The sequence below is a fragment of the Gadus morhua genome, unplaced genomic scaffold (assembly GCF_902167405.1).
Source record: "Gadus morhua unplaced genomic scaffold, gadMor3.0, whole genome shotgun sequence".
In the NCBI taxonomy this organism is placed as follows: domain Eukaryota; kingdom Metazoa; phylum Chordata; class Actinopteri; order Gadiformes; family Gadidae; genus Gadus; species Gadus morhua.
In genome coordinates, this window is record NW_021964023.1 from 23,407 (window position 1) to 47,548 (window position 24,142).

Below are 24,142 nucleotides of genomic sequence, written 5' to 3' on the forward strand. Positions count from 1 at the left end.
TGTGTTTTGAGTACACACCTGTTGTGATGCATCCACCGTTAGCAGCACCGTTGTGATCGATGGTTGTTATTGAGCCTCATTCATCACTGTTAGGGCCTCAATTTAATTCCATTTATTTTATTTCAGTTGTAACCCAACCGCCGTATAATTACATGCTGGAGTTAAAAACATGTTGCGTTTTCAAAGTTTCTGATTGTAAACTAGGTGAACAGCGACCCCTACTGAGTTCACTGCAGTATGAGTTATTATTATTTATCTTTTGAATGCCGGCATAAAACATCCATTTCATTGAGTTAATGTTTCAGTAAATTAATTATGCATCTGAAATTTACTCAAAACTGAAACATCCTACTTCGGTAAATTACAAAGGAATCAATACATTGAGAGAATATGGATAGTTCTATAATAGCCTACCGAGGCACTATGAGATAAGGGTTAGGGGGGAATACAGGAGAAAATAACGAGAATATGAATCTCATTTTATGGTGACACATTGTGAACCATCGGATGAAGTTCAGTGACTCCAGTTCAGACGGAGGGGTCACGACCTCCTACTGGAACCCGACCGGGAGTCTCCTGCTGGTCATCATCACTGAACTCGGAGCTGTCAGGGAGGAACTGGACGGAAGCCCCGCAGAAAAAAATGGACACCTTGAAGGTCACTGAAAGTGTCGTTGTTAAATAGTGTTAGATATTTTTTGCTTATTTCCAAACTGTTCGTATAGACTCTGCATCGTGTATATTCTTGTAGGCCTAGTAGTAATTCTTGAAGTGGAAATCAAGGCAGCTTGAAAGGTTGGATCAGAGGATCGAATAGATGGTTTATTCCAGGATGAATACAACAAGATATAGATTTAGGTTGAATAATCTATAGTGTAGCAGGGCCGGCGATCGAGGAGCAGTCTCCAGACGTGCTCCTTGGCTGTCGATCCCTCTTCTTCTTGAATCAAAGGTTTGGAGCGAGTATTATAGAGAAGAAAGCGTGAATAACAAAATAACAGATGCAGTGTCTCCCACGATAAGGTAAATGGTCCTGGCTATGTCCCAGACGGCCAGGTTGGTTCGTCCTGTTGGGACATAGCAAATTAAGGATGGTTGGAAAAAACACCTCTTGTCAGTTGGAGAGGCACTGGCCTGTCCCCGCACTAAGTATTGAACACAGAAAGACAACAAGCACCAAAATTCTACAATAGATTGTGATTAGATTAGTTACTTCTGATTTAGATTGCGTATAGGTGATAAAGGTGTGGATTGATAGGTGAACACATGAACTAGATCGGCCTTTAGCCTCCTAACCTAAAAGCAGCTTCAACAAAGCGAATAGGTGGCTGCGGTGGAATAGGAAAACTCATAGCAATATCAATTATAAATGTAAAGACAACATTTCGTCCAATCGGAAAGATAAATATACATAAATAGATATACGATAAGGGATTAATCGACGTCAGGTCTAGTATTTAGTCCTCCAGTATTAAATTACTTATGATGTACTGGTTTTACAAACAGCCTTCTGTAAGAACATCAATGAACAGAGATAGGAACTCTATCAAGTAGGCTAGCCTACATATATGGGGATTCCATTAATGAATATTAAATATATGGCCCACTAACCGCACCCTTCGCGCTGACATATCTGTTGACGGACAGCTGACAGTAACCCGGGGTGTATCTGTCCGTCAACTGTCACTCGACCCGGGGTGTATCTGTCTGTCACGTCCCTGTCCCTATCACGCGCGCTGTGCGTAAAGACAGGAACCCAGCCCACAAGATGTAATGTACACTCAGTCAGAATCAACCCAAATTACGTCATTATCATTCAGTCAGCAGAACTATTCCTGGACGATCTTGATCTCTGACTGATATCGTCCTGCGAGAAACAGGTGAATGGCTGAGCGTCGGAAGACCCGCCTCCTGCCCCCCCCCCCCCCCTCCTCGGAGCGTCTAAAGGTCCGGTCTCGGTCTCGTCCTCAGTCCTGCTGATCTAACGGCGCACAGCCTCAGAGACGCGGTGGGGGAGCTCAGAACGTTTTGATCACTCTTCCTCCTCCAAGGCGAACAGTCGACGCTTGTTTTGTTGTTGTTGTTCTTCTGGATGTTTCTGCTCTGAACGCGTTAATCTTCATCGGGATTCGGAGTTCCAGCCAGACTTCGAGGTGTTCGTCTTCTCTAACTTTAAACTTGCCTCTCCAAGATGAGCGTCGCTATGCGGGCGGCGGACGGCTGCTTCCTGTCCGCCTTGCAACCCAACTCGTCCCGCACGTCCTACGGCGTCCCGTCCGACATGCAGATCTCCGACGGGCCGTACGGGGGGGACGCCGCGGGGACCCGGGCCCGCAGGGTGCAGGAGCAGGTCCGCATGCGACTGGCTGAGAAAAAGTGCTCGTCCATCCCTCGACTGAACGGCTCAACAGGTGAGGAGAGGTTCAACTTCTCAAACAGCGATAAGTTTTCTGATATAATTATGATGTTTTTAGGGAGATATGGCTTTTGGAGCAGTACTAGGCATACTCGACTCTGCAGCGGTTCATTCATAAGGATAACAGTTGTGTCTACACATTGACCGATGGAGGTATGATACATTAAAATCCTATTAAACATAAAACAAAACACGGATTCTAAACCCATTGCAGATTCCAGTTCACTTTCACAGATCAACTCTGCATTTATAGATTATTTTACACATAAACAATTACAAATCGAATCACGCCCACACAGACTGAGATACAGTAACTCAGCTCCAAGCACATTCCTCAATAGTTCTGCTACCATAAAGCCTGATGGACGACTTAAAAACAACATAACGGTTTATTGTTGAGAAGACTCCAAAGTGAGAGTTTCCTGATGCTGTATTCTTCCTAATCTTTTGGATTCTTCGTCTGAACTTCGGTTTTGCTGGAGGTCATCGACATTAATTGGAGATTAGTCATTTTTGAAGGGTCAGGGAATTTCAACAGCAGCTATTGTACTCAAGGCTGTTTTTGGTGTAGTTGTCTTGCATGGCAGAATTATTCCCTGCCAGTATTGGTAAAAGTCCGTGGTGAGGAACATTTAATGTTCAGAAGACCCCAACGCTGAGAAGTACCACGCCACACCACAAGGCCAAACCAACAGTAGCCGTCCTACTATTTATTCATTAGTGTTTCACCAAACCTCCAACCAGATCATCCCATCTTAACAAAGAGAAGGAAGACACGTCGATTGGTCATTATCTGGACTGGGTTTAAGAACTAAGACCACAGAGTAAGATGGAGAGATGTTGTTGAGGTTCTGGACGACCAGTGCAGCAGACAGGAAGCTGTGAGGGGAAGTTATGACGCCCACTCTGGTGTAGTTCCCAGTGTCCCTGTTTACAAAGGATCTCAAGCCATTAGTTCCTGATTATATGTCCTACCTCTGTTTACCGAGACTGTCTACCCAGTGCATAAACATTTGATAATATCTGTCATAATCAGTTATACTTGTTGAGTTGAAGATTAAAGTTACAATGTGTAACATTTCAAATAGCTCGTAACTCAAAATGACACTGACTACATTGATCTGTAGTCAATGCTGATCGATGGTGACTTCATGTTATCAAAAAATCACCGTACCCCTATCTCACCTTCACTGATATATTCATCCTAAAAACATGCTGACAAGCCGTATTTCTCTCTTCTTGCTATTGACAGTCCCAAAACCCCTCCCACTCAACATAAACCCCTCCCACTCAATATAAACCCCTCCCACTCAACATAAACCCCTCCCACTCAACATAAACCCCTCCCACTTAACATAATCCCCTTCCACTCAAAATTCACACCATTCACACCTTCTAGCCAGCTGAGCTACGCTACCGCATCACACAGTGCCCCCCTCTCTGCCCCCCTCCCCCCAGTCAGAGTGGACATAAGTCTGTTATTTAGTTTTTTTAATTCTGCCCGTCTCCCGCCTTCTCAGTGAGAGGGGCTTCATCTCACACACTGTTTGGCTCCAGAGGAGCTTCACCCCCCAAACACCAACACCCAGCGAGAGGAGCTTCACCCTCCAAACTCCAACACCTAGCTAGAACCGTGGCTGAAGATGTCCGCTCCATCTTCCTCCTCCAGACGGTCTAAACTCATGAGACAGCGGCCAACCGCTCCGGGGCCACAGCCCGCGGGCCACATGTTGGCCTCGGAGGCGGTTGTTTTGGCCGCGTTCCAATCCACAGTTTGTTCATCACATTTCCCCTGGCTTGCATCCTCCTGAGTTGGATGACCCCGTGTGTAGCTGTCCTTGGCAGGGACGGAGAGGGTTTGTTCCGCACGCTGAGCTGCTCTCCTTCGTTTAGATGTTGGTCTTGCTACCATGCTTCCACCCCTTGATGACAACGATGTCTGGCTGCTGCTCCCACTAATGAAGCCGCTTGTGGGATAGGGACGACTCAAGAGGGATTAGGACGATGTGATCACGGTTGGAAGTTAAGGAACCCACTCATCTGGATTGGTTTCTGATGTGTTGTTTTGGACGACGGAGGATTTCGATATTAGAAAATAGGATTAAAGGCTTCATAGTGTGGTATCAATGTGGTTGGTATGTTGGACAGTCCATCAAACCGTTGGCTGATGCTAACGTGGCTGAGTTTACACGTTAGCATCAGGAAGGGATTAGCCGCGGCGGTGGAGAAGGTACCGTGCTACTACTCTCTCCCTGCTGCGATGCAAATGAACGAGAGATTCTAAAAGGCAAATGGAAAACAAGAAAACCAGAACCGCCTTTCAACCAATCACAATGATGCTGGGTTTAAGGAATGCAAAGCTACAGCGGTGGACCAGGCCCTTCATCAAGCAGCCTGCCGCCGGTGGGGGCCCCCATGATGAAACAGTTTGCCTAGCAACCAGGAGGGTTACCGTAGCAATCCTTTTCAGGTCGCTGTGGGCGGGGCCAGACCTTCCCAGCACAGAGGGGCAGCAGGGAAAATGTCCAGCAGTAAACGCTTGTTGACGGTTGACTTTGGGTCTGAGACCAAAGTCTTTCTCATAGTGCCAACCCTGTCCTCGTTTAAAGACCACAACAGAGCTTCCCACTGTAGTTGTAACTTTTATTGTTTAACTGTTTTTTTTAACAACTGCTCTGGGTGTTCTCATCATTGGGGGAACCTTGCGTAATAAGTGCAAAGATTGAAATGATTTATGTCTAAAAGGCGCTGTATTGCTAAATGAAACCTGCCTGCTCCTTACTCCTCAGACATTGAAGCTCATTGCTGCTAATCTTTGATACCATGCGGCGAATTCCTTTTCAATTACGACAAACAGCAGATTATCAGAGTGTCTGTCGTCTATTTTGGACGGTCCTGAGTGCCTGATTCTCTTGAGCAAGGCTTTCTACATACAAACAGGTCTCTGAGGTCAGTTGGAAACCGCAGACTGGTACCCGGTACTCCCAAACACCAGAACCTTTTTACTTTTTTGTCCGGATTTTGTTCAACCGCAATGTAAACTTCAAACGTCTTCCGTGTGATTTTCTAATCAACTATATTAGAAATACCCACACAAAATAATTCCAACTATTACACATGCTCCTTTCTGGCTATGTGAACGATAATATTTAAATATTGTGCAGTATAATTTAAAGCCAACTAATTAACATCAGTCTCTGCAGGCTCAGGAACAGCCTTCTAAAAATCACATGGAGACAAAACTATCTGGAATAGGGCTGTAAAATGTGGACCCAGTAGATGCCAGCATCAATATTAACTTTTCCTATTGATTTAAGTCCCAGGGCTCTGACTGTAAGACCTCTTTCTATGTTTTACCCAAACATATTTTTTATCTCGTCACAACAGGGAGTCACTCGTAGCAGTAGCAGTAAAACATCAGTTGATATTATCGGTTGGTGACATTTGGCAGAGCACAGCAGATTAACAACATCGGTCCTTCCGGTGTGTTCTATCCCTTGAATGGCCTATTGATCCCCTCTGACAAGTTCTCCGAGCTCCAGGCCTCCTCAGCACTGGGTCGTGATAGCAGGATCCATCTCTGTCATGTGAACCGCATATTTAAGCAGTGGTATCAGAGGAGGAGCAGACAAGAAGAACAATTGATCTCTTAGTCTCTAAGGGCTTCTTCTAGCAGTGAGGCGAGGTCCTACCATGCAACGCTTGTACGGGAAGAAGAGGACTATGGGGGACCACAGCAGGGGGCATCTGGTCCAAGGTACGGTGTTGATATGGAGTTGCCATGCCGACAGGGGGTGACCTAGAGGAGGTGTTCTGGTGAAGGGGTAAAACCTGATCTTGGGGTTCAGGAGAGGGAGACCAGGATCTCTAACTGGGACGGGTTCTGAGACCTCCAGAGTGTGGTGGAGCGCAGCAGCGAGTTCTGGAGGAATCCAGAGTTTGTGGAGATGGAAGATGAGAGCCAGGGAGTGGTTAGGGGCTGTTTGAGTCCACACGATGGCTCAGGGCGATGGAGGCCAGAGGCTCAACCCAACCAGAGGCCAGCAGGGTGATTACTGTGAGGGGAGATATGAGGAGACACCAGAGACATCAGCAGACTCAGAGTGCTTAATTATAGTCATAAAAGTGGATTGGATTTAATTAAAACCATTGAGATTCTTCTAACGCTTCATTTTCAGAATACCAGGGTTTGGCTGGCTTTGGTTTAGTGCATAGGGTGTGGCTGTTATTGGTTCCTCCCTTGAGATAAACAGTTCCATACCATTTAAACGTACAAACACGGCTTGTTCAGAGGATACGGACGGACGGTGAGAGAGAAACCCAGTAGGACAAAGAAGGGATTCACTGTGGTTCTGTTTTCATCTCTTTGTGGACACAGGGAGAATCAATGGACTCTAGTCTTATCAGTTAGCTTCATTGAGTTGTTCTCTCCGTTACACACTACAGTAGCGGCAGAACTCTCGCCTTTAATTAAGAGCTGGACTCAACTCAGAGCCCCTAGCCTGTCCGGAGCCGGATCAGGTCAAGCAGTGAACGCTACGAGGATAATTAACCTGTCCCTAGTTAAAATGTTATTTAATTTAATTTGAACAAGCATGAGATTGCACTATGTGCCACAAGCCAGTTTCAGCCAGTTAACGTAGAACTGTGCTCTGTGGATGAAGAAGCAATGTGTGGTAATTCTGCTAGTGCAAAAGAAAGAATGTGTGTGAGGGTGGGAGAGAGAGAGAGAGAGAGAGAGAGAGAGAGAGAGAGAGAGAGAGAGAGAGAGAGAGAGAGAGAGGTTGAATTATGAGGTGGGTGTGTAGGATAAAGTACACTCTAAATCCAGTGGGAGCAGACATCTGGCTGCAATGGGGCTGCATTGGAGATAAGCCGTGTTGTCTTTCAGCGGTTTTCAGGCGAAATCTAGAATAATAAGACATGTCCTGTGTGCAGACGTGTATTCCTGGAAGGCGACCCCCCCTCCCTGCACCCACCCACCCTGTTACAGCGACACGCCCACCCCGGACCCTCTCCACAGTGATAAACTGTTCGCAACAAAGTCTAGGTTAATGTCCAGATAGAGGCAGATCTTAGATTGACCGATCAGGGACGAGGTGCTCTAGACTTCTGGTATCTGCTCTTTCTCATGCATCAGGTTTCACAACATTGACTCCAGCGCTCAACTCACCCTGGTTCACACACTGTCAGTCCGTTTAAAGTATGTGTTATCTATTAGAAGTGTCTTTGTATGTGTGTATGCGTAAATGCATGTATACGTGCGAGTGTGCGTGTGTGGTTTTGTGTGTGTGTGTGTGTGTGTGTGTGTGATGTGTGTGCGTGTGCGTGTGCGTGTGCGTGTGCGTGTGTGTGTGTGTGTGTTCAACCGGACCCTCCTTGATCCCCGTGACCTGCTGGTTGTTCTGCAGAGTGTCAGAGCTCAGGCATGCAACCCCCCCTCCCCTCTCCCCCTCCCCTCTCCTCTCCTCCTCCACCCTTCCTCCCCTATCCCTCCCTCCCTTTTCCCTGCCTCACTCTTGACCTCTACTGCACTACAGGACAATGTACACACACACACACACACACACACACACACACACACACACACACACACACACACACACACACACACACACACACACACACACACACACACACACACACACACACACTCAGTCTTTCTTCCCTCTCTCAACGTCTCTGCTCCATTATACTGATAGCCGGGCCCCTTTCACCCAGTGTTCCTGCTCGTGTTCCTGGAGCCCAGCCAGCCGGATTCATCTCCAGCCGGATTCATCTCCAGCCCGGGACCCTATGACAGGGGGTCCGGCCTTCAACAATTAACGGAAGCACCATGATGTTGATGATTATGAGGAAGTGGCAAAAACTCAGCTATTTGTCTTCGTCCTCGCACCACAACTGTACCTTATTACTGTACCTCCTTACTGTACCTCATACAGTACTTTTTACTGTACCTGATTCCTTGATCATAATCCTGTCGGTTGTGCTGTCTGTTTGTAGAAATTCAAACTGTACAGTGTACAGTGAACACTGTACAAATGTAAGTGACATTCTTCAAGTCACTCAGACTTGAAGAATGTCCATCCATAAAATGTTATAAGTAAGTATTTTTGAGAAGGACTATAGTCTGATAGCGGGTGGGCCCGGATCCTGAGCTGTGGCAGTCAGGAAGCATCGCAGGCCGAGTCGCAAATGTTGAAAACATTGAGTTGTTGACAACGTGTCAACCAGTGGGTTGACCATGTGGATCATGCCCGCTGGTTCCGCTCTCACCACACGGTTCTGACCTTCTCCTCTCCTCTCTCCTCTCCTCTCTCCTCTCGTCCTCTCCTCTCCTCTCCTCTCTCCTCTCTCCTCTCTCCTCCCTCCCTCCTCTCCTCCCTCCACTCCTCTCTCCTCCTCTCCTCGGTCTCCTCTCCTCCTCTCCTCTCCTCCTCTCCTCTCTCCTCTCCTCTTTCCTCCTCTGGTACAGATTTCTGCCCGCCGCCCGTGAGGTGCTACACTGCCAACCATGGCTTCAGCTCGCGCTCCCTGACGCTCACGCCCAGCCGCGTGCTCTCGGTGAGTCTCACTGTCTAACCCCCCACCTCCAACTCTCCAACCCCCCACTCTAACCCCCCACCGCCCACTGTCTAACCCACCACCCTCTAACCCCCCACCGCCCACTGTCTAACCCACCACCCTCTAACCCCCCACCGCCCACTGTCTAACCCACCACTCTCTAACCCCCCACCGCCCACTGTCTAACCCACCACACTCTAACCCCCCACCGCCCACTGTCTAACCCACCACCCTCTAACCCCCCACCGCCCACTGTCTAACCCACCACTCTCTAACCCCCACCGCCCACTGTCTAACCCACCACCCTCTAACCCCCCACCGCCCACTGTCTAACCCCCACACTCTAACCCCCCACCGCCCACTGTCTAACCCACCGCTCTCTAACCCCCGTAGCCCACTGTCTAACCCCCCACCGCCCACTCTCTAACCCACTAGCGCCCACTCTCATGCACCCAGAGACCATCTAACCCTGGTACTACCACCCGCTATCACACACCCAGAGACTCTCTAATCCAGCTGTGTCCCTCCATCCATCTCTCAGTCTAATGAACCATTCATCCATCAAACACACTTTGATGCTGTAACTCAAACAGCATGTGTTGCATAACAATATTTTTCTGGATTTTCACTTTGTATCGTTGCCAACAAGTGGGGACGAATATTCAAAGAATGTCTGTTTATTGACTCTTTATGGTGCAGAGAACTGTGTTTGTACTCCAGTCTTAGCTCATGGACACACACCCTGTTCTCCCCACTCTGTGAGTGTGACAGACGGATCACTCCTTTGCTCACTCCTTTTTTCAACACTCCCTCACAGGCTAGCATTTGCTATTTTATATCTGTCTCACTGTCTCTTCATATCTTCAACTCGAGTGCAGACTAGATTCCTTTCTCTTTTACGGGCTCCTGCATTATCCAAGCGAGCATGACATTCCTTTAAGAGGCAGTGAGGAGCAGTGTCTATGTGGTCTCTGGGGGGCCATCGGGGGCCACACACGTCCAGCTGAGGAGGTGTGGAGCCCAGCGATGGTGGAGGCTGATGAAAGGCTTCCTTCTCTGTGTTTCAAAGGACTATTGTTTTGGGACCCTGCGACCGCGCCTTTAAGCCAGGAAACTACCGGCTACCATTCGCTGGGCTGGGATGTGTTGTGTGGGATGTTTGATTTGAGATGTGTGGTGCTAGCTCCATCAGAGAAGAGGAACAGCCTCATCAGAGTAGAGGAACAGCCTCATCAGAGTAGAGGAACAGCCTCCTCATAGTAGAGGAACAGCCTCATCAGAGTAGAGGAACAGCCTCATCAGAGTAGAGGATCAGCCTCATCAGAGTAGAGGAACAGCCTCATCAGAGTAGAGGAACAGCCTCCTCATAGTAGAGGAACAGCCTCATCAGAGTAGAGGATCAGCCTCATCAGAGTAGAGGAACAGCCTCATCAGAGTAGAGGAACAGCCTCCTCATAGTAGAGGAACAGCCTCCTCAGAGTAGAGGATCAGCCTCATCAGAGTAGAGGAACAGCCTCATCAGAGTAGAGGAACAGCCTCCTCATAGTAGAGGAACAGCCTCCTCAGAGTAGAGGAACAGCCTCCTCATAGTAGAGGAACAGCCTCCTCATAGTAGAGGAACAGCCTCCTCATAGTAGAGGAACAGCCTCCTCATAGTAGAGGAACAGCCTCCTCAGAGTAGAGGAACAGCCTCCTCATAGTAGAGGAACAGGGGCCCTCTCACCCGTCCTCTCTGAGCCCTGAGCTCTGAGCAGATGGCTGCTGGCCCGTTGGTGTCCAGCCCCACACATCCCTGCAGAATTTCACAAGGGCCCTAGACGGCTCAGTTTAGTCGGTGACGGCGGGCCCTCGGAGTGGGGGCCAGGGGCCGGACACGCCTCATCATCTCCAGCTTGAGATAGTGGATAATGCCGACCAACAGAGCCATGTTAGGCATTTCTTTAGGTGACTAATGTCTACAGATTTGATACTGAAGCAATTTGATGTACAATCAGATCCAATTCAAACACTGGACAGTTTGATTTGATTCTGGTACATCCTGCATCACTGGTAGGTAGTACTGACATTATTTTGTGAAGTATTTTTTATTTATATCTTGTGATTGTACCTTAAAACAGCTATTACTCAGTTTACCTGTTTGTTTGACCAACATCTGTTTAAGAGCTCAGTCGCTTCTTATTTGCCATCCGGTTGGTCAAATTCAAAGGTCTATATCGTTTGTAACAATAGGAAGGTAACTGGGCAGGAAACACTGGGGAAAATCTGACCATGGTCTGTGGTGGTCGTCATTACTGTAGTGAATTATTGAATTCAACATCACATAATATGAAGTTACAGCTAATACAGTTCAGAGGTTTAAGAAGGTTCTCTTTTCAACTAAAGGGTGGATTAGGGCGGAGTTCATCCATGTTTTCCTCTCATCCTGATCGTGCAGTTCATACCTTTTAAACCAGCTTTAAACTCCTGGTCGTTCCCAGGGTTCCCCTCTGGGACCCTGGGTCCATGGCCGCGTCTCTGGAGGAGGACCTCGTCTGTTCTGACCCGTCTCCCCCCGCCCCCCTCCCAGGTGGCCACCGCCCCCCTCCCCTCGGCCTGCTTCTCCTCCCGCTCGGCCGTGGAGACGGACCACGGCCGCTTCAGGATCAGCCAGGGCAGCTCCACCCTCAGGACCGGGGGGGCCCAGGGGGGCTGCCTCACCGGGGGGGTCGAGGCGGGTTACACCATCGGGGGGGCCCCGTGGCCCCGCAACCGCCGCTCCAAGTCCCTGTGCCAGGAGGACATGGAGGACATCCAGGTGGTGGTGGGCCAGCTCCCAAGCGGCGCCCCCCACCAGGCACAAGACGGCTGGGGGGGCGGGATGCGGCGCAGCCTCAGTGGGACCCTGGCCCGGGCGGGGGGCGGGGCCAGCTGGCAGGACGAGCTGGCCTTCCAGCAGACCTACAAGGGCCCCTCCCACCGCACCATCAGCCGCATCACCAACCGCCAGCAGCAGCAGCAGACCCAGAGTCACCACCAGCAGACCCAGCACCACCACCAGCAGCAGCAGACCCAGAGTCACCCCGCTAAATGCTGGGTCCCAGAGGGCTGGGCCGGGACGGGCAGCCGGCCCGGGACGGGAAGCCGGCCCGGGACGGGCACCGTGTCCGGGGGCCGCTGGGGGGCCCAGCAGCAGCAGCAGTATGGGGCGGGGGCCGGGGGGGGATACCAGGAGCCCCTGTACCGGGCCGCCTCGTTGCACAGCGTGCGGAGCGTGGGGCGGGGCGTGGACCTGCTGGACCGCGCCTCCAACCACAGCGTGGACAAGCTGGGAGGGTGAGGACACGCACCCTTTAGCCGTGAGCTACGACCCTTGCTAACGTCCTGAAACACAAAGCTGGGGTCGTTACGAACCACACGAATAATTGATGGTACAACTTGAGCTAACCTGTGTGTTTGTGTCCCTGCGTGTGTGTGTGTATACGTGTGTGCGTGTTTGTATTTGTGTGTGTGTGGTGTGTGGGCCCTTGTGTGTGTGTGTGTGTGGTGTGTGTGTGTGTTGTGTGTGTGGTGTGTGTGTGTGTGTGTGTGTGTGTGTGTGTGTGTGTGGTGTGTGTGGGGGTGTGTGTGGGTGTGTGTGGGTGTGTGTGTGGGTGTGTGTGTGAGCAGAATGCAGAGTCTGAACGTCCCCACGGCCGTCCGCTATCTCCTGGAGAGCGACCCGGCCATCCAGGTGCAGGGGGCCGCCTACATCCAGCACCAGTGTTACCATAGCAACGAGGCCAAGAACCAGGTGAGCCCAGAGTCAATGCTACATCTACACTTCAGATTAGCAGACGCTTTCAAGAGATCTCACTCACCCCCCCCCCCCTCACCTGTCCAGGTGCGGACTCTGAGCGGATCCCGGCTCTGGTCCATCTGTTCTCCAGTGAGAACCAGGAGGTGCAGCGCTTTGCGTCGGGCGCCGCCCGCAACCTCATCTACGAGAACGCCGACAACAAGGCGGCGCTGATCGCGGCGGGGGGCGTGGCTAAGCTGGTGCACGCCCTGAGGGAGCCCGACGAGGAGCTGCGGAAGAACGTCACGGGTGAGGAGCGGTGACCTCACCAGGACGGGGGGGGGGCGGGGGAGATGGGAGACGGGATGTGGATGGGGGGTTAGGGGAGGGATCAGGGGGACGAGGGGGACACAATAAAGTATAAATCTTCCCTGGAACGCTTGTTCTAAGAGGCTCTGCTGAGTCAACAGACAGACTTAATGAATCCCAGCGCTGCTTCAGGGTGCTCCATTCCCCCCCCCCCCCCCGCCCCATGGAGCTCCTGGTCTCTGGAGCGCCTCTTCTCTGACGGCCCCCCCGTGCCTCCAGGCATCCTGTGGAACCTGTCCTCCAAGGAGAACCTGAAGGAGAAGCTGTCCCGCGAGGCGCTGCCGGAGCTGACGGAGCGCGTGCTGGTGCCGCTGTGCTGCGCGCAGGACGCCGGCGCCATCCTGCTCAGCCCCTCGGAGGAGGACGTCTTCTACAACGCCACCGGCTGCCTCAGGTACCCGTCTGTACAGGTCGAACGTCTGTCCTGGGGGAGGGAGGGAGGACCACCGGTACCCCTGGAGCCACCCGGCTCCGCTCCAGAGGAGTAGAGTAGAGCATAGCACAGCATAGTATCGTTTAGTGAAGTAAAGGATTAGTATTGTACAGTATAGTATAGCACAGTGTAGTGTCATTGATTCCATACAATCGGGGCAGCTGGGATTGATGATGTTAGAGGGGTGAAGGTCCATCCATGTAGCTCTGCTGGGGGAGGTCCGATGATCAGAGCTGAGACAGTGGAGCTACTACAGTGAGGCTGCTCCACGCCTCACTGACAGATTATAGGTGGTGTTGCTGCTTCACTATCAGATTATAGGTGGTGCTGCTGCTTCACTATCAGATGATAGGTGGTGTTGCTGCTACGCTATCAGATTATAGGTGGTGTTGCTGTTTGTTTAGGACTTTCCGGGGGCTTAGAGCTTCCACCAAGGAGTCAAGGAGTATAATCGCGAGTGTGTTTGAATCGCTGAAATAAACAGTTTATTTGGTTCAACTTTGTTGAATGACCGATGCATGAAAACACCCTGTCTGTTGTTAAACACTCACCAAAGCACAAGACAAATGATCTTTTCCCCAGCCCTGCATTACGTCAGACTCAGAGACCCAAACACGGGCTGTGATCCACGGCTGACATCATGTGTTCGTGTCCCGTTGTTTAGAAACCTGAGCTCTGTGAATGAGAGGACGAGGCAGAAGATGAGGGAGATGCGGGGGCTGGTGGACTCCCTGGTGGCCTACGTCAAGAACGCCCTGCAGGAGGACAACGCCAACGACAAGGTAACACCTCAGCTCCCCTCCACCACCGGGGCGCGGCCTTAAGGTACCCCCTCTCAGCTCCCCTCCTCCCCAAGGGCCCCAGCCTTAAGGTACCGGCCCTCAGCCCCCCTACCACCGTGGCCCCGGCCTAGCCTTGGCTCCCCCTCCTCCACCAGGGAGATCCCGCGGCAGTAAGCCATGGAGCTCCGCCCCCCCACACTAAACCTTCAGGAACATTGGAGACACAGGCTTGAGTTGAGATACAGGAGATGACATATGGAGGGTGGGGGGTGGGTTGTTAGAGAGCGGGTGGTGGGGGGTTAGACAGTGGGCGGTGGGGGGTTAGATAGTGGGCCGTAGAGAGTGGGCCGTAGGGGTTAGATAGTAGTGGTGGTGGGTTAGACAGTGGGCGGTGGGGGGGGTTGAGAGTATTTACTTCTTAACACTAGGGTAGGCCATGCACAGTATATTGACCCCTCCCCTCCCTTCATCCCCCGGTTCCCCGCAGGGGGTGGAGAACACGATGTGCATCCTGAGGAACCTGTCCTACCAGCTGTACGCCGAGCTGCCCCACGCCACCCGCCAGCGCCTGGAGGGACCGTCACGCGCCAACGCCGCCGCCAAGGGCAGCCAGGCCATCGGCTGCTTCCCCCTGCAGAGCAAGAAGCTCAAGGAGGTGGGGAGCGGGGGGAGGGACCTCTTGATGTCACTACTGTAGCCCCCAGTGGGGTGATTATACTGATGGACCCTATTGTGGAGTCCAGCTGAGGTCCACGTTAAAGGACCAGAGGGTGATGGTGGGAGGCGGTTAGCTAGCTAGGGCTAGAGAGCTAGTTGGCCAGCTAGGGTTAACAAGCAAGTTTTGAGTGCTGGGCATGATTGTTCACTCTTAAGGACCTGTGTCTACAGAGGGGGTTTTCCTGGCAGATCTGCGCTGGCACGGTGTTGGGAGGCACTGGGAAGGGTTTGGTGCTGGGAGGCACTTGGATGAAGTGCTTGGGCGGTGAAAAACAAGTCAGCTGCATCCCTGTGCTTTGTTTACAGTCTCTATGACAACTTGCCATTGTTTATGTGTAACAACCGACTCTTTTCCGAAGTTAAATGTTGCGTTGACAGTTGAATATGATCTGCGATTGGCTGAAAACGGTGACAAAGACAACGGTGATGGCGGCTGTGCTTTTCTAAACAGTTTAGAGATTTTCAACTGGAAGTGACCAAAAAGTGGCCAAAAAAGCAAAAACGCTCTGAGGACAAGCGCTGGGCGTGTCCTGCTGGTCTCATAGATGGTTTTCAGAGGCAGCCTCATAGGATGACCTCAGGGTCCCTCTGGACGGCTTCCCGTCTTCTCTAGGCACACGGGCACCGCTAGCAGGCTGAACTAGTGAGGAGGAGTTAAGGACCTGTGCTCTGGTCCCTGAACTAGTGGACCCATAATCAGGGTTTAGAGCCAACCTGTGTTTGTTTTACAATGACATCTTTGTGAAAATGGTTCTAAGTAGTAACTTCATATCATAATAAACATAATAATACACTTTGGTGCCACAAGGAATACACTAAAGGAAAATGGATTGAGTTATAAATCACAAGCAAGGATGAAAGTAGGAAAAAGATATTTGCGTCCCAATATAGTGAGAGAAGCCGTTGAGTGAGAGAAGTCGTTGATTGAAAACATACATTTATCGTAGTTCTTTGGTTAGCTGCTATGTGGTGTGTAAACCTGAACACTCTTTACATCTTAGCATGAACCTGTTAGCATCCTCCTAGTGAGACGCTCCAGTGAGAGTCTCACAAGGAGTCCTGGAGGCTGAGCACAGAGAAGAAACCCAAACGCTGGCTCCACAGGGGGGTCGTCTTACACACGGAGTATGAAACAGGATCAGCTTTCTGCTCGCTCACACGGAGAGAAGCCAATACCCCGCTGGGGCATATGTGCGCAGGCTTTACGGCGGGACGGCCGGGAGAGTTTGTTTCTTTCACTCGTGGTTAAAGGTCCCTCATGGCGAGTTAACACTCGGGTCTTTGCACGAGAAGAGTTAACACCCTTCTCGTGCAAAGTCAGAGCAAAGCAATCGGGTTTGAGTGGTTGGACGTCATGCATCACCATGGCAACCGGCGCACACAGATCTGATGGAGGATGATGAGGTAGCGACCACGTCATCGGTTCATAGGAGCAGGGTGCAGCACCGCACAGGAAACAGACTCATTGCGAAAAGGAGAAAGTACGCAATCCAGCGTGGGACCTCATGTGACAATCTGGGCTCCTCTGACCCAGACGTTCTTCTTCTCTCTCTTCCCTTCTCCTCTCGTCCCCGGCCCGCAGCTGGACCCCGAGATGGCCTCCATGTTCTCCGAGGTGTCGGGGAAGCCGCGGGGGGCCGAGTGGCTGTGGCACCCCCAGGTGGTGGCGCTGTACAAGGGCGTGCTGCAGAACAACACCTGCAGCTCTGTGACCCGCGAGGCGGCGCTGGGCGCTCTGCAGAACATCACCGTCGGAGAGTCCCGGGTGAGGACCCAGAGACCGACGCCTGGACCCAGGCCGCAGGCCGCGGCCTGGGGGGGAGGGGGAGCTAGAGTTGGGTGGGGGGGAGGTAGAGTAGGGTGGGGGGGAGGTAGAGTAGGGTGGGGGGGAGGTAGAGTAGGGTGGGGGGGGGGTGTGGTCACATGACCTCTCCCCGGTGTGGTCACATGACCTCTCCCCGGTGTGGTCACACAACCCAGTCTCACGGAAAAACGTGACACTGTCACGTAATTTAATCTATTTCGTCGTGATTTGGGACACGTCATTTCAATTTTTCATGCCAAAAGCACAAATTTCTTTGTGCTTATGACTTTTGGCCACCTGTTTCTACTTTCACCTTTGATTCTGAGAAATTGTGACAATTCACGGACATATTTAATGCAGGTGCGCTGCTCTTTTGGCAGCTGCTTCATCTCTTCGTTTTCGATTGAGTTTGAAATTTGTGCTTTTGGCACGAAAAAATATAAATTACATGTCCCAGATCACAAAGGAATAGATTAAATGACCGGACGTGACAGTGTCACATATTTCCGTGAGACTGGGTTGAGTCACATGACCTCTCCCCGGTGTGGTCACACGACCTCTCCCCGATATGGTCACACGACCTCTCACCGGTGTGGTCACACGACCTATCCCCGTTGTGGTCATATCCTCCTCATGGTATTTATTCACGGTGCGCAGCCCAACATTCTGTCGCCTCCACGCTGACTGAGGTCAGCGCAATCCACACACCGCCGCGACTTAACCCCCCTCCCTCTCTCCCCCGTCCTCACCTCACACCCTCCCCATCCCTACACCACCTCACACTCTCACCCTACATCACCCCACCCTTGTCCTCACATCCCCCCCTCGCTCCATCCCTGCACCACCTCTCCCACCTCCGCCCTCCCCACCTCACCCTACCTCACCCTCACCCTTACCCCCACCCAACCCTTAACCCCACGCCCACCCTCACCCCCGCCCTCCCACCCTACTCTACCTCAACCTACCTCACACTCACCCTTAACTCTCCCCCCCCCCCCCCCCCCCCCCCCCCCCCCCCTCTTCCCCGTGCAGTGGCCCGGCGTGCTGAGCTACGTCATCCTGGAGCAGGAGCGCATGCTGCCGCTGCTGCTGGAGCTGCTGGACACACGCAGCGAGGAGGAGATGAGGCCGCTGACCGGCCTGCTCCGCAACCTGGCCCGCCACGCCCGCGACAAGAGCCACATGGGTGAGGACCCCCCCCCCCCCCCCCCGCGCGAGAACCCGCCGAGGGAGTCATGCTGGCTCCCTTGGAGCCAGCATGACAACATGCATTAAATATATCTGAGAAAACAATCATCTCTACCAGCAGGACTTCGTCATTCTAAAGATCTCACTCCAGCCCCTCTTTCTTTAGTTATCACGCAGCAGCTTCAGCAAAAGACTCAAGACTCAGTTGTTCAGAGTTCACCTGGACTGTGCATACCCCCCCCCCCAAAACCCTCTAACGCACTTAGTGTATGTTGTACCTCCTTGCACTTAAAAATAGTACTTAGCATTGTGTAGCATCTCCTCCTAGCTATCTCTGTTGTATACAGGGAATGGGTTAACCTAGTGATTGCTAGTGCTAGTCTATGAACATCCTTACTGTACCGACAGAGATATATTCCTGTTTCACTTTCTTCTGACAAATGTACTTATTGGAAGTCGCTCTGGATAAAAGCATCTGCTAAACGCTCTGAATGTAAATGTAAATGTTAAAAAATACCAACCTCCACTAGGGTCTGCCTCCCTCACCCTCTGACCCGACATATAGGCCATGTCCTTCTCAGGTCCTAACGATCTAACCGTTGTCCCCCCCCAGCCAAGAGCTCGGTGAACGTTCTGGTGGCCAAGCTGCCGGCCGACGGCCACCAGAAGGACCCCGGCAGCGAGGTGGTGGTGAACCTCTGTGGCGCGCTCAACCAGCTGGTGACCGGCAGCTCGCTGGCCGCCCGCGACCTCACCTTCTTCGACGGCATCCCCAAACTGCTGGCCATCAAGACCTCGCATGACAACAGGTAGGAGACCGTAGGGGACCTGCGGTCGCTAGGTAACAAGCTATTTAACAGGTAGGAGACTCTAGGGGACCCATGGCCGCTAGGTAACGAGCTAATTAACAGGTAGGAGACCGTAGGGGACCCATGGTCGCTAGGTAACGAGCTAATTAACAGGTAGGAGACCGTAGGGGACCCATGGTTGCTAGGTAACGAGCTAATTAACAGGTAGGAGACCATAGGGGACCCATGGTCGCTAGGTAACGAGCTAATTAACAGGTAGGAGACACCTGGACTGCAGCGGACCCATTATGCAACGAGCTGATGAAGTCATTAGGTAATGCGATACAACCTCCCTGAACAACCAAGACAAGCACAGTTGACAAGAATACAAACCGAGAAACGCGTGTCTTCACACCACTCACGCTAGTCTACACCCAAAGTCGTGTGTTCCTGTCGTGTCTGTGATATCACCACTAGGGTAGTTGTTTTAGTGTTTATTTTCATTTATATTAATGAAGCACAATTCTTCACCATTTTCTGGATTTCCGTGTTGAGAGACCACCAGGCCCACTCGGTACTGGTTTGAGACAGTTTGTGTGGTTTTTTGCCCGCCTGTCATTTTGGGGTAGTTAAAGGACAATTCCGGTGTAAATGGATCTGGGATATGTTTAATATGATAACGAGTTGGAATGTTCATTTGGGAGCAAAAAAGCGTGTATAGTCGCATTCTTAAAGATGAACTGAACTGAAACTTGAAGTTTAGTTGATATAACAGATGTATTGTCTGCCTTCTCATTGGTAGGCCTACAATAATTACAAATGGCTGAACTTGCTAAAAAGGGATTAATTTGTACGGTGAAAGTGTTGTTTATGTTACTGGGCGCCGCCATGTTGGATTTCAACAATCAGCTACGTCACTGGCATGGTAACCCACTCCTACTCTGTGGCTCTAGCAGCCATAGCAGGTAATGAGTCAGACTCTGAGGCTCGCTGAAATAGTAAACAACCAGGTATACAGGAGGATCATACTGCATTGCCCCTGGCTTCAGTATTGAATTATATAGGGCCAAGGCAGCTGAGTGTGTTGGTTCTGTCCTCAGCACGGTGGACTGAAGGCGGCCAAGGCGGCGTCGACGGTTCTGCTGAACATGTTCCAGTACAACAAGCTTCACAAAGATTACAAGCTGGTGAGTCAGGACCGTGCGCTGCTCACCCAACGCACTCTGGTTTGCTGTTTGAGTTTGGTTCCTGTTGCTGAGGTATCTAAAGATGGAGCGTTAGAATAACTACGCTGATGAAGACATTAAAAAACATGGAATGGTACGCAAACGGTAAATGGACTGCATTTCTACAGCGCCTTTCAAACCAGTGGCCACTCAAAACGCGTTACAATATTGCCTAATATTCACCCATTCATTCACCCACCGAAGGTGGTGTCAAGCACGCAGGGCAACAGCCAGCTCATCAAGCAGTTAGGTGAGGTTTCTTGCTCAGGGACACCCCGGCACTCAGCTAGGAGGAGCAACCTTCCAGTTACCAGCCTAACCGTTCTTCCCTTCTGAGCCACATGCAACTCCACACAATGCAACGCCACATAATGAAAAGTGGAATTCTTAATAAAAGCACCCAGTGGGTTTTCCCATTAGTCATCAGACGTACGTCCGCGCCCTTAGGCTACTCAACCCAACGACCATCGCTGGGGAAGTGATCCGTCACTTCCTGTAGGGAGAGGATGTGATGAAACTGGTGTGGAGGTAGACCCTGGCTGACCGTGTTGTTATGTTTCGTTCTCAGAACCTCACCAGATGTTTTTTCTATTTCCACTCTGTCCTGATCAAGCTTTTTTTCCTTTGCTCCGTTGACCTCATCTGTTTTCCCTTTGTCTCCGGCCTCCTCCCTCCAGCGTAGGGGCTCTCAGAGTCGCTCCATGGCTCTTTCACGTTCTGGGTTTAGAAAGAAGTACTGATATTCCTACTGAATGTTGTCCTGTGCTGGTACCTGTATTACGGTCCTTCCCAACAGGTTCAGGTTCTCTCAGTCGACCCCAGCCTCTCCTGCCCCCCCGCTGTGTGTTCAGTGATTGATGAGTCATGAGGAAATTCCCGCTCATGTTATCTCTGTTACGACGGTCACCTCGCCCATGCTGTCCTTCTGTCCAGCTGTGAGGCTCATTCACCAGACTTGATGTGGTTTAAGGACCCCTGCATTGACCCCAGCCCCTTAAAACATTGTATGGAATGATAATCGTTTAATATGGGGGGTGTTTCTTAATCTACAAAACATGTCGTGTCAATGAGTGCAGAATAAAAGGCCAGCTGTGCCGCAGCCAGCGGAGCGTGCAGCAGAGAACACTGAGCCCAAAGAGACTGTCATGCCAGCCTCTGAAACATGGTGTGAGAGGCGGCTGGCTCCACTTCACAGACCAGCAGGTCGGCACGGCCCGTGGAAGACAAAAGCAGCGTGTTCTGGTAGACGATATCGGCGGTCTTCAGTGGATCCGAATACTGCACTTGTTGTTCAACATGAGCTGTTATTCACATCGTTGATGAAGAGCAACTTTTTAATCTCAGCTCTAATTGGTGCTATCAGCTGTCCGTCCTTGTTGAACTTGTTTATCTTGTGTCCGCTGCTCTGATTGGTCCAATTTCAGTAGGCTGCTCCTTTCTGGCCTGTTTCCAAGTAACCCCACATCTCAGGACAGCGCTAGTCTTCTGTGGCTCAGGGTTTGGCTCAGTGGGTTGTGTGTCCTCCAGAACACTGACTCTGGGTCTGACCGGTGAAATGTGGGGAATGTCACAAAGAGCCTCTGGCATTCTGACGGCTCCCTGTCAGCGGGGGTGAATGGTGTTCTCTTCCCATAAAGCATCTGGCTCCTTCTTGTGTTCCCTTACCGTAGAGCAGGGGCTCCAGCCCCCCCCCCCCCCCGCAGGCAGAGCAAACAGCAGCGTTCTGTTTGTTGTGTGGGAAGAGTCCAAGTTTAGCCTCCCGAAGCTCACACCATGTCACCAGAAGGGGTCCCGCTCAGTTTGAACTTGTTTCTCATGCAGTAATGCTTCTGTATTTTAATACAGAAACATAACCTACTACCAGCAAACAAAAAATACACAATTTAATGTTATTCATCACATACTTTACTTTTAGTTTGTCAGTTGTACTTTTTGGAGTGTTTACCTCACTTCCACTAAACCCCTTTGTCTCGTTAACGGTTTCAGAAAGGATTTACCAGAAGAGACTTCACAGAAGGCAGCGTGTGAAAGAGCTGGCCGTAAGCCCCCCACTGAGCCTGGGCTGGACCACCGAGAAGCAGAACACCCCAGAACGATGACGTGATGTTCAGCACACGGCAGACTTTGAGCTGACGATGCATACGACCCCGGTGGAAGAAGGCAAAACACGCTGACGCAATTCAAGAGCTGAGTGACAGCTGTGTGATAATCTGATAGTGATTAACAGTGGATATTTCTCTCCTTTCACTCAAACCCCAAAAGGCACTTAACAAAGTTGACATTCACTTTTTTTTGTATTTGCTTACATAGATGTTAAATATGACCAAATGTCTGATTTCTGTTTATTTTCCTGTGTAATTTGATTGACATGTTAACAACATACAAATAGTTCATAATTCATGGCTTACCTTTGCAAAAGAGGAATCTTTTTAGGCTTCAAATGTGTGTTCCCTTACATTGAGGTACTACCTGATCTATGCATAAATAGAGGGGGAGGAGCAGGAGATCAATAGATCATAATAACATCACTGACCCAGCGAGGGTGAGATATCTTCTGGACGTCAACAGGCACACAGTCACATAACCGGCCACGGCTGTCCCTGTGGTTTGATGAACTGATCGCTTTATTGATGCAATGGTTTTGTAATAATTATAAATTGGCTTTATCTCTGCTGTTGGTATATTTTTTCTATTCAAACAAGCTAACGCTGGTAGAGATGTACATGTTTCCCGAATGTGTGACATTAAAAGCAATAACCTTGGGGATGATTGATTGTCATTAATGTTCTATAGTTTGTGTAGTTATATAGATATAGATATCTTTATATATAGAAAGATGCATACATTCATACATACACAAACATTTTTTGTGTGTAAGGAAAATAACCCAATCCAATTCATACTGTCGTGTCGTGTCGTGTTTCTTTGCATAATGTTTTACATTCATTGTTGTGAATAGTTTACACTGTTATCGAACACGTGGGAAGGCAGTAATTACATAATTTATGGGGAACTTTAACCAACATGATACAGTACCACTGGGGAAATGAAACGGTACAGTACTGCACTGATCCAACACGTAACAGCTCACCGTAACAGTTCAGTGTAACTGTTCAGTGTAACACTTCACTGTAAAAATAAGGCCTGTGAACAGACTGGGATGCCGCTGGCTGAGGGAAAAAGACGACTTTGGAGAGTGTGTGGAAAAACAGAAAAGGGCCAAGGGAATGTAACCTCAGCTGATGGCATCTGGAGACTGAGGGGTTGAGACGGGTTAATGAGAGACGGCCATCAGGCTAAAGAAGGACTTCTCTGGAAGAGGAGAGTCCAAGTGCAAGGGGAGACAGAGAGGGGAGGGGGAGAGAGAGGGGAGGGAGGGGAGGGAAAGAAAGGGTTGGGAGGGGTGCTCAGAGTGGAGACAGTGAAGGGAGGGGGAGTGGAGAGAGGGGAGTGTAGGGGAAGACCGAGCGGAGGCCACAGCTGTGAGTCTCTGGTCAACGGGAAGCAGGAGGAGGGGTGGGGGGAGAGATGGAATTTGGGGCCAGGAGCCGAACACAGGAGCGTAATCTGTGCCGGGATCAGCGCCCGGCCAAACAGCCACAACAATGGAGAACCGCTACGTGGAGGGAAGTGGCTCTGCTGGTGTACGGTAGGATGAATACACTCCCCTTTTCCTGCTGTGGACCACAGCTCCCGGGGTTACGCTCAACACAACACTGGTGTGATTTATTCAGACTTGCACCAGTTGTTTAAAGGGTCGATGTTGCAGACACTTACACTAGTGCCGCGGCCCTAGTGAGTGAGGGAGTGACTACTCATCCCCAGAGCCCATCAGACCTCTGTCAGCATGACCTCTCTCCTCAAGGGTCGTCTTGAGGAGTTTCCAAGTTTTGTAACGTCCTGTCTTGTGCATCTTAAGTAGAAAGTGAGGTATTTAATACTCATCGAACAGACACCAATTAAAAATGGGTTGTGGCCAAATATATCCATTACATTGGTTTATAATGAAACGGTCAACGTTATGAGCTTGGCAGGTGCAGATCTATTAACCACCACACGAAGGCAGCATAAACACGGTGGTTGGGAGGAGTAGCCGAATTT

The 24,142-nt window shown here is 50.7% G+C and overlaps 1 protein-coding gene and 1 long non-coding RNA gene across 2 annotated transcripts; both read left to right on the forward strand.

Annotated features, from left to right (window-relative positions):
• Positions 1-1,959: 1,959 nt before the first annotated feature.
• On the forward strand, positions 1,960-18,868 carry LOC115538895 (plakophilin-3-like). Its single transcript, XM_030350121.1, is given in 12 exon segments — positions 1,960-2,411; positions 8,892-8,980; positions 11,547-12,292; positions 12,626-12,749; positions 12,840-12,855; positions 12,858-13,043; positions 13,323-13,497; positions 14,201-14,318; positions 14,806-14,973; positions 16,618-16,800; positions 17,872-18,025; positions 18,641-18,868. Coding segments are annotated over 12 exon segments (2,379 nt in total). The 5' UTR covers positions 1,960-2,191; the 3' UTR covers positions 18,841-18,868.
• Positions 18,869-19,912: 1,044 nt separating this feature from the next.
• LOC115538896 (uncharacterized) lies at positions 19,913-22,556 on the forward strand. The gene is made up of 2 exons (XR_003975610.1): positions 19,913-20,002; positions 22,028-22,556. It is a non-coding gene; the product is annotated as an uncharacterized LOC115538896 (long non-coding RNA).
• Positions 22,557-24,142: the final 1,586 nt, after the last annotated feature.